The 10,183-nt window shown below is 45.2% G+C and overlaps 1 protein-coding gene and 1 pseudogene across 1 annotated transcript; one reads left to right on the top strand and one right to left on the bottom strand.

The window, feature by feature from the left end:
- The first annotated feature begins 526 nt into the window (after positions 1 to 526).
- LOC147827524 (uncharacterized) lies at positions 527 to 5,220 on the top strand. Its single transcript, XM_087213595.1, has 3 exons — positions 527 to 633; positions 2,570 to 3,694; positions 5,168 to 5,220. Exons 1-3 carry the CDS (start codon positions 570 to 572, stop codon positions 5,170 to 5,172), a joined length of 1,194 nt encoding a protein of 397 aa, XP_087069721.1. The 5' UTR covers positions 527 to 569; the 3' UTR covers positions 5,173 to 5,220.
- A 1,480-nt stretch (positions 5,221 to 6,700) lies between these two features.
- LOC147827523 (exosome complex exonuclease RRP44-like) lies at positions 6,701 to 9,971 on the bottom strand (annotated as a pseudogene).
- Positions 9,972 to 10,183: the final 212 nt, after the last annotated feature.

Here is a 10,183-nt window from a genome sequence, read left to right as displayed (position 1 = left end):
TGTTCATGTGGGGGTCTCCTAACCCTTTCCCGAGTTGAGAAGACATGCAGTGTATATCATCACATTTTTGGTGGAATACACAAACAGGGGAACATAGGTCACAGCTGAGGAAGTGTCTGGAATAATGACAACCCTAGCTATTGACCAGGTCAATTGGGCTGACAGGATCACTGCTGAGCCGAATGTACATGTTCACACCAAGCCTTGTATTCAAATAGAAATGCAGAGGACGGGACAAAGGCACAGCATGGGCAAACACGTGGCAGCTCACACAATCATGGAACTTCATTTCTGTTAGCTGTGCCTAAGGCATGGACAAAGTTCCACCAAGCCTGTTGTCCAAATCACATGTTGCAGCTTTTAGAAATCATTGAGAACAAGCTCCTTCCCATGCATCCTACTGGGCTGTTGTCCCAGACAGAAACAAGGGATGCATGTCATCCTGGTATTTTAGTTGTGAGGTCACAGAGCATGGAGCTGAAGGCGCCATTGTGCTGCTCCTCCTTATAAAGGGAGCTTCCCCGTCTCCCCAGCACAGACTCGGGAGCAACTCCAGAGCCTCCTGCAAGATGCTGGTGGTTCTACTGACAGCGGCCCTGCTGGCCCTGAGCTCAGCTGAGAGCTCATACAAAGGTACAAGGGAGCGGGGTGAGGCTGTGATGGGACTCTGCTTGGGGCTCAGGAGACCACACTGCAGAGGTGGAGAGGGTGCGTCACCAAGGGAAAGCAACAAAAGGAAATACAGGCCGGTGGAGTTCTTAAGGCAGGGTTAAGATCCATTCTGTCCCCATTCCACATCAAGACCTTCTACTTTTATGAAAGGTAATAGGGGTACCACTATAACTTTTGATCAGAGAAATGACCAGGTTAGCTTTGTGTTTGTTGATACAGCTCTCTGTGCTGTGAAGGATGGGTGGGATGATGGGAGGACCCATCCAGGGGAGCCCAGCTGTGAGGACTTGACCTAAATCCGGGTAGGGTGCTGGGAGCCTTTCTGCCAAGGGAATTCAGGACTCTCTATAGAGAAGCACACACAGAAGAGTCATTTCAAAGACAATGAAGTGGGTAACAGATTTCAGTACCTGTGTAATGACGGAGAAATATCAGGGATCATTTTCCTAGTTTTCTCTCCACCACATACAGTATTTCAGTGTGCAGGGAGGAGTTGTGTAACTCTGTCCACAATTGTTTAATGCTGGTTTCCTTTCTTGAGGCAGAACATTGACTTGAGCAAAGGATTTAATGAAGGAGGAGGGCAGAGCAACAAGAAATATGATATGGAAATAACTGAAATACTTAAAAAGAAGAAGCAGTGATGTTTGGGGGATTCTAGAGAAAAAACAGGAGGATTGACAAAGGTGTAGTGAGAAGTGTTTGAGACTCAGCCTAGCAACTGCCCTGGAAACCCTTAGACATCCTTCACTTTGCAAGGAGATGAGCACAGAGAGTGGCTGTGGACTACAGAGGGTTCACTTGGGGATGTTCATGTTGGGATTGCAAATCACCTTTCCTCATAGGGCATCTGTGAGCCCCGAAAGACTGACAGTGAACTTTTCACTTCATCTGTGCTTTTAATCCTAGAGGTCACCTGTGAAGACTCCTCCTCCCTAGTGTCATGTACAGGCCCATTCATCCTCAGCCAACCTTCTCTTCCTTCTTTCCTTGAATATTTTGCCATCCTGCAATGTCTTATTAGGTTGATCTTTCATTTTGGGCATGACTGATTGTCATACTCCCCTTAGAGATACAGACAAACCCTCCCCACCTGCCATTCTGAGGACTGTGACCTGGCTCACAATTTCAGTAACCGGGAGGACCAGCTCTAGTGACACCAGGAGGAGGCTCCCCATGTCCTCACACAGAAGTGATCGCTGACACATGATGCATCCTGATTTTGCTCCTCAGCTCCTCTGCGGAGCTGAGAGTCACTCCCTGGTTACTATCTTGCCGATGTTCCTTCTCAGACACCTATGGCCATCTGTGAAATGCCCAGAAATATGAGACTATCTCATTTTCTTCTATGTTTCTCCACTCAGCTCTATCCTTGTAGATGATAAATACATGGCCACCACTTTTCAAAGAATCCTATATGAACCGTCACTTTCTGTCTCTTTTATCTCTGCAGTTTTCCTCCACAGGAGTCCAGGGCTCTTGCTCAGCACCTAGCTAAATTTCTACATAGAACCTACATGTCCTGACTTGGATTCACAGGCAGAAAGTTATTACAATACTGTCTCCACTAATACAACTGGCAGCATACATGATAATCCTTCCCCTTTGCTTCTTATGTGTCTTAGCCATGTCCTCTGTTTACTCCAGGTGTCCAACTTTTCTTTTTCTGACAAACGGAGAGAAATCATACTCTCAATTACCAGTGGCTGAGATTTTGCACATATTGCCTGTCTTTAGTGAGTGGGTCTGGAGAAGCTCTCTGTGGAAAGGGACTGGGTGAAAGAGAGGGAGCCAAGAGGCTGGTCTGGAAGCAGGAGAGCATGTGACCAGGTCAGAGAGGTAGAGAAGGAGAGTCTTCTGCCACTGAGCTCATCTATCCTTTGCTATGACCACACAGAGTCTGAGGACCAACACCAGGGCTTTGGTCTGGCACACGAGACTCCAGTGGATGATGATGTTAAAGATGAAGGCGATGGTGAAGATGAAGGCGATGGTGAAGATGAGGGTGATAGCAAAGAAGAGGGTGATGATAAACCTGAGAAACCACCCAAGCCACATCCTCGTCCTCCTCCTCCTGGACCACGTCCAAAACCACCCCAACCCGGAGGCCAGCCTAAGCCTCCTCCACCTCCTCCACCTCCTCCTCCTGGACAACAACATGGACCACCCAAACAAGGAGACGAGAAGCAGAATCGCACTACTCGTTCTTTAAATCAGCAAGGTCCACCCCCACAAGGAGGTCAGCAGCAGCCCAGTGGTCCTTCTCCTCCTGGAAACCAGCAGGGCCCACCCCAACAAGGAGGCCCACAGAATCGCCCTCCTCGCTCCTTACATCAGCAAGGTCCACCCCCACAAGGAGGTCAGCAGCAGCCCAGTGGTCCTTCTCCTCCTGGAAACCAGCAAGGCCCACCCCAACAAGGACGCCGACAGAATCGCCCCCCTCGTTCCTTACATCAGCAAGGTCCACCCCCACAAGGAGGTCAGCAGCAGCGCAGTGGTCCTTCTCCTCCTGGAAACCAGCAGGGCCCACCCCAACAAGGAGGCCCACAGAATCGCCCCCCTCGTTCCTTACATCAGCAAGGTCCACCCCCACAAGGAGGTCAGCAGCAGCCCAGTGGTCCTTCTCCTCCTGGAAACCAGCAGGGCCCACCCCAACAAGGAGGCCCACAGAATCGCCCCCCTCGTTCCTTACATCAGCAAGGTCCAGCCCCACAAGGAGGTCAGCAGCAGCCCAGTGGTCCTTCTCCTCCTGGAAACCAACAGGGCCCACCTCAACAAGGACGCCCACAGAATCGCCCTCCTCGCTCCTTAAATCAGCAAGGTCCAGCCCCACAAGGAGGTCAGCAGCAGCCCAGTGGTCCTTCTCCTCCTGGAAACCAGCAGGGCCCACCCCAACAAGGAGGCCCACAGAATCGCCCTCCTCGTTCTTTATATAAGCAAGGTCCACCCCCACAAGGAGGTCAGCAGCGGCCCAATCGTCCTCCTCGTCCTGGAAACCAGCAAGGTCCACCCCAGGAAGAAGGTAAGCAGCTGTATTTTCCTCATGACATCCTGGAAGGCCCCACTGTGCGTCCCAACTTCCCTCAAAGGATAAACCACCCAGAATACCCCAGGGATTGAGCTCAATGATCTCAGTGCAGTTCCAGGTGAGATTTAAGCTCTCTCTTTAACACTGGCCCTAACTCCAATACTTATTAAAGTGCAGTGTGACAGCCATTCATCTGGCATGAAGTTCAGTTGATGTGGTCACTGAAGCCCAATTTTTAGTATTGTCATTCAGATCTTCAGGGTTAGCCCAGCAAGAACCTTTCTTTTTACAAATCTCCCATGATAGTAGTGATTTTCAGGAACGCTGCCCCAGAATTGTCTTTTGCCAAATGGTTAGTGGTGTTCTTTAGAGGAAGTGGTGCCATGTTCTCCCCCTTGGTCCTCTGCCTCCTTCGCAGTGCCAGTGACTTCCAATGTCACATTTCCACCTGAACACACTTAGCTCAGTTCCATCTCACACCACAACTGGCAGTGCCAGTGCCCCTGCTGAGTCACATTCACGTCTGTGCTCTTACATGTCACCTTGACTTGGACATCCTTACCATGAATGGAATCCATGCCCAAGATGGAAAAGAAGCTCCTGGAAGAGAAGGGCATGAAGCTGAATCTGGAAGGCTGGTCTTATCCCACCTCCCACATCCCCAGCCCACAGCATCATAACTTCCTGCACACATCCTCTTTGAAACAGTTGTACACATATAAGCAAGTCATGCTGGTATTCTGGCTTAAAAATGATGCCACAAGGATCTGTGTGGCCCATTGGGCATAACATATTTTGTAGTGAACATCCAAGTCAGCTCACAGAGTTATCCAGATCTTTCTGTTGTCTTTCTCTTTCCATCCGTACTCCAGCCCTCTTTCCCTCCTCCCCTTTTTCCTTTCCTTTCTACCTTTCCCTTTCTGCATTTCTCTTCCTTCTTTCCTTCCAGCCATCCCTCTTTCCATCCTTCCTTTTTCCTTTCTTCCTGTCCTCCTTCTTCTCTTCTTTTCTCTTCCTTTTCCATCAATCTTTCTTACATTCTTCTTACTTTGTTTTATAAATTGTACACTACTCCAATTTTTAGTTTTACCATAATTTTGAATCAATCCAACCCATTAGTTGTCACTTTGATTGGTTGAAATTCCATTCCTGGAATTAGGTGTTGCAGTGATCCTCTTTGTAAATATTCCTTTGATAATTTTCTGTAGCAACTAAAAGATAAACAGCTTAGGAATCATCTTTATTTCTTCATTTCACAAAGAACGATCGAGAGCACACTATGTCCTGGGTGCCTAAGAAGAACTGACAGGCAGAAATTAGGAAGGAAAGGGGAAGAAGAAGGTCAGAGGAAGACATGTCTGGGTCTCACCTGCTGCATTTCTGTGATGCCAGCTAGATATTGGGAGCCTCTTGAACTGTCTGTCACTTCTCCTCTGTAACCTTCTTGCTTGTTTGTTGCTTTCACAGAGTGAATGAGAAGGTGACGTCCTTCAGAACATGACCCCGTTGGAAGAACGCAGTCATAACTGCATCATCAATATTCTAATAAAATAATCAGCATGCCATTTCTGATTGCCGTCTCCTCTCTCTCGGTACTGGAGAATCTTGAATTTCACAACCATTGCTAACAACATTCAGAGGCCCATGGTCATTGTCATGGTTGTTTTCCTTACATTTTGCCTAAGCCAGCACACAGGTGGAAAGGTGAGGTCATTCTTTCACTTTCAGGCACTGTCCTAGTATTTTCCTGGACTCTGTGGGAAAACTGCAATTTGAAAAAATACTCTCAGAATATCAATTAATAATTGTTAAATGTTCTGGAAACAGAATATGTACAGCAAGTGATAGCAAGTTCTGAAGCATCCCTAATATTTCCAGCATAGTTGAACCTGCTTTCTTGGGACACAAATGTATTCGTGGGCCCCTTCTCACTGGAGCCTATTTCTCTCCTTCCCTCTATCTTATTGTTGCCCAATTCTTCCTTCTCCCCATGCCCCACCATTCTTTGTCCACACCTGAAGGGATTTCACAGAAGAGGCAGCATGATCTAACCAATGAGGTAGGACAGGATAATAAGGTCTCACTCTTTTCATTTTTGAAATCTTTGGACACCTGTCCACCTAATATACAAGTCAGAATTAGGATAGATACCATTCGACCAGGATATAGTGGTGTTTGAAAGACTTCACTTACACTTTTTTTTTTTTTACACCAAATGCTTATTTTAATAGGTTCCTTTTAACATGTCCTTAATACAATTCTCTTTCTCATATACAATCTGATACAATCGCAATTTAAAAGCCACTGTCTGTTTTTTATAAGTAACAAGAAGGAGACATTTCAAGTACCATCTGTTCTAAGTTTTAATATCTTCTTTTGGGGAGACTTTGGAGCTGAAGGTCAAGGATGATGATCGCACTTACTACCTGGTAACAACAAACTATTTTCCCAGTCAGGTCAAAATACCCTGTTTGTCTTCCTACCAATTCCCAAATATTCACAGCCTTTCAAGGACCACAAGAGACTTTTTATCATAGTGGGGAAATACTTGCTGTGTAAGTTTGGAAAATTAAAATGGCAAAGGAGATTATGTACCAAACACTGACAGCTTTCAAAATTTAGGAAGAATTGTTATTTGCCTATTTCCTTCTGTAGGGAAATAGTTTTTTAAAATATTAAATAATCAAAGTACTTATGCAAAATTAATCTCTTCAATGAGCAGATGAGTGCTCCATTTAAATGGTCTTTACAGATCCCTGAAGGTGCTATCCTGTCACGATTTAAGTGATGGCTATTCAATTGAATTTTTCTGCATAAATAGTTCTGCTCAATCTAAAAATGAAGTAGCATGATAAGACAGTCAACAGTTCAATAAAAATGCAAATTTCTGACATTATCAAAATGAATTTAAAAGTAACAAACTATCACAGAGCTCAGAAGTATTCTCTCAAGTTATTTGTTTTTATAAAGGAAGTCTTCGAAGTTTGCTGTTGAAAGTAGCTACTTTTCAAGCTTCCTCTTCTTTTCCTCTGGTTCATTAATGTCCATGTTTGAAATCTCATTCGGGATGCTTATTCCTGGTGCCTGTGGTTCTACCAGGGCCATTCGGATTTTCTGATGCTGAAGATTAGATGAGTCTAACGTGATTTTCACTTTAACTTTGTCAAACGCATGGAACACCGTCCCTCCTATTTTAAGTGAAAGGGTCCCATCATCATAAACAAGCTGTGGTTTTGGTTTGTCCTTTTCTTCAAAAGAAACTGTCCCTTCTAAACCATACTCTGGAATTAACACCACAATATAGCATTCTTTCTTACAAAGAGGATATAGGCTTCTTCACTTACTATTCCTTTGCTTTTGAAAAATAACTGCGTATGAAAAGCCACTGATGCACGCTGAGCATATTGAGCCATTTTGTGCCAGAAATTGAGGATTTTACAAATATCTGCAAGCTTGTGTTTGTCTGTCAACTCTGGATAAGTACAGTCAGCCCCAATAGCCACAGCCAACAGCCGGTGAACAATGATGTCTGCATATCTTCTGATAGGAGAAGTAAAATGAGTGTATATTGGAGATGCTAAGCCATAGTGATGGAAATCATTATCCATTCCAGAACAGAAGTACACAGCTTGCATCATACAGCGAGTGGCCAGTATTCTTAACAGAGTGTTAGATATGGAAAAGCAGGAGACTCGGCTCGGTCCAAAGAGTCAGTCAATGATATGGCCGTATCAGTCTTAATTTCCAAATTCTTGGACTTAGCTGCCTTAACAAGGATTTCATAATTTGATGGGGGGGGGCAGGGTGCTTTCTTAGCAGAGCATGTTCAGAAAATTCTTCATGAATTTTTTTTGCCACAGAGATATTAGCAAGTACCATAAATTCTTCCACCATGGAATTTGTTTCTCTAAGTTCCTTGGCCTGTAGATCTATAGGATCATGAGTTTCACTGTCCATGTGAAATCAAACTTCTGGAGAAGAAAATGTCAAAGCCCCTTTCTCAGTTCTTCCTTTTTTCAGAATTTTACCGAGTTTATTTAGTCCACGGAGACTAGTGGTAATATCATCATTCATGGTTGCTGAATCAATTCTCATCTGCACCTCAGCATAAGTAAGAGAAGCCTTTGAGTTAAGGACACTTTTGGTAAATCTTGTTTTTAAGATTTCAGCATTGTGACTCATTTCCCAAATACATGAAAATGCCAGCATGTCAACATTACACCTTAAGGAACATAAATTAGAGCTAAGCAACTCTGGAACCAGGTCAATCCTCTTTTCACAGAGATACACAGTTGTTCCTCTTCTGGCTGATTCTTGATCCAAGGCATTTCCTGGCCTAATAAAATGGCTAACATCAGCAATGTGAACACCAACCTCCAAATTCCCATTTTTGAGCTCTCTACAATGCAGAGCATCATCTATATCAGTGCATCCTGGTGGATCCACACTACAAACACAGATGCCTTAGGTCTTCTCGGTTTTTCATGTTTTCAGTAATGCTCCAGGGCATCTTTGGCAAAAAGCTAAGAACAGCCTGGGAGAAAGGCTGATGAGGAACATCGTGTTCAAATAACAAAGCTTCTGTTTCAGTCTCTTTTTCTCCAGCATCGCCAAAATTTTTTACAAAGTGTCCATTTGGATATCTGGAATTTCTGGGCCAACCATCAATAGCAACAATAATTCGCCGTCCTTCTAATGCAGAAGCCTGTCTGGTTTCTATCCGAATCTGGGGAATTCTTTTATCAGCAGGTGTAAAGAGATGTCTTCTTGACTCCTTAATATCAGACTTGGAAAGCATGCCACAATAAGGTCTCCAATTCCTTCTTCTTATTCCTACAACTCTACCTGTGGGCTTTAACATTTTTTCATTTATAGCAGTCTTAAGCAAGTGCTCTCTCTCTCCTCTTCTTTTTCCACATCATCTTCATTTTGACCTTCATCCTGTAACACCCCAGTGTGGGGAGCGGTGTCAGCCAAAAAGCTTCATTTTAACTTTACCCTCTGTTATAAATATCCAGGAGACTGTGTTATGGGGAACCATGTCTTCGCTAATTCCGATGTTTACCTTTAGAGATTGCCCTGGCAACAAGATGAACCTTCTGTAACCCCCTGAAACAAAGTAGCCCCTGAGGGCAAGGAGTGTCTAGAAAACTAGCAAACAAGGAAGCAGGTGTTTTTGGATAAAGGTCATGGTTAATGACCTTACTCACTGAATGTATAAAAGAGAGGTGGAAATAAACTTGCTCGCTGGGTCTTTGTGGGCCCTCCCGTCACTCTGTTTCTTCTTTCTCAATCCTTACGTCCCCACTCAGGTCTTGCTCGACAGGTTGCGGCCAGACCGCGACACCCCAGAAGACGGCGCTACCCACTGACTCTTGGGGAGAAGGGCCACAGCCACAACATCTTCATGAATAGCTCGGTTTAGATATTTAAGTCCTTGTACAATTATCTCTTTATTTTCTTCAGTGTCTCCATGAATCCACACTGTAGCTTCTAAGTAATTTTCCCTGCTAGCTCTGAATGTTCCTTGAAGGTATACACCAGATTTTATACCCTGTTGTAGCTTACTTAAGGGAAGATGCTCTGAAAATATTATTTTTCCACTTTCCATTTCATTCCCTTCATCAGACAAACAAGCAAGACGATCTATGAGTTCAGGGTTAGCAGTTAGGCTCTTTCTATACTCTTCACATGTGAATGCTGGCATTCCTTCTTCTACAGCTTTCTCTTTGTTTTTGAGATCATTGGTTATAAAGATAACTTGCAGCTGATTTTCTGCCGACATTTTCTTCAGATGTTCATTGTACCATTTTGCTGCTACTCGAATGGCTCTCTCATTTCTATCATTAGCATTTTCTCCTTGTTCTTGTTCTACATAGGTCTCTCTATGGTGCTCATTAGTGAACGTATAGAAATGCTTTTCTTGGTTATTAGTCACATCCCGGATTCTTTTATATACAGGGGCACTCCGATTTCTCACTTCCTGGAGAAGTGTTTGTAGCACAATTACATTCCTGATGGCAGGGTCCTCCAGAACATCGATCTGGTGCAGCAACACGTTGGTGTCAGGCAGCAGGTAGTGAGGCCGCGGCCAGAGGCTGCTTGCCGGGTCCTGGGGCTGCAGCTCGAGCGCCGGCCCCCCGTGCGCCCCGCCACACTCCGCGCGCCCGGGAGCCCCGCAGCCGATGTCATCGCGCAGGTAGTGCTCGCGCACGATCTTCAGCACGCCGCCGGTCCGGGTCTTTTTAAAGAACGTCTTGGACTTGAGCATCTCGCCTCGTGGTCAGCGGCGGGGTCCAGACCGCCACAGCACGCTTCCGGCGCCACTAAGTCCCACCCCGGGGACTTCTCTTCTTCCCGTTCCCGGGTACTAGCGAGCACGCTCGCCCAAAAACGCCGAGCCGGACGCTCACTTACACTTTGTCTACAAGAAATTCACCTCACCAATAAAAGCACTCTTGACTGAATGTGAATGAGTATAAA

This window comes from Heterocephalus glaber, unplaced genomic scaffold, assembly GCF_053883595.1.
Source record: "Heterocephalus glaber isolate CG9 unplaced genomic scaffold, H.glaber_assembly_v1.0 deba00001444, whole genome shotgun sequence".
Classification (NCBI taxonomy): domain Eukaryota; kingdom Metazoa; phylum Chordata; class Mammalia; order Rodentia; family Bathyergidae; genus Heterocephalus; species Heterocephalus glaber.
This window is presented reverse-complemented; position numbering and strand designations above follow the sequence as displayed.

What these genes read in the sequence shown, in the direction of transcription:
- LOC147827524 (XM_087213595.1), top strand. Translation starts at nt 570, where the DNA reads ATGCTGGTGGTTCTACTGACAGCGGCCCTGCTGGCCCTGAGCTCAGCT. An exon ending in AGCTGAGAGCTCATACAAAG is followed by an intron (nt 634 to 2,569) that starts GTACAAGGGAGC and finishes ATGACCACACAG; the next exon opens with AGTCTGAGGACCAACACCAG.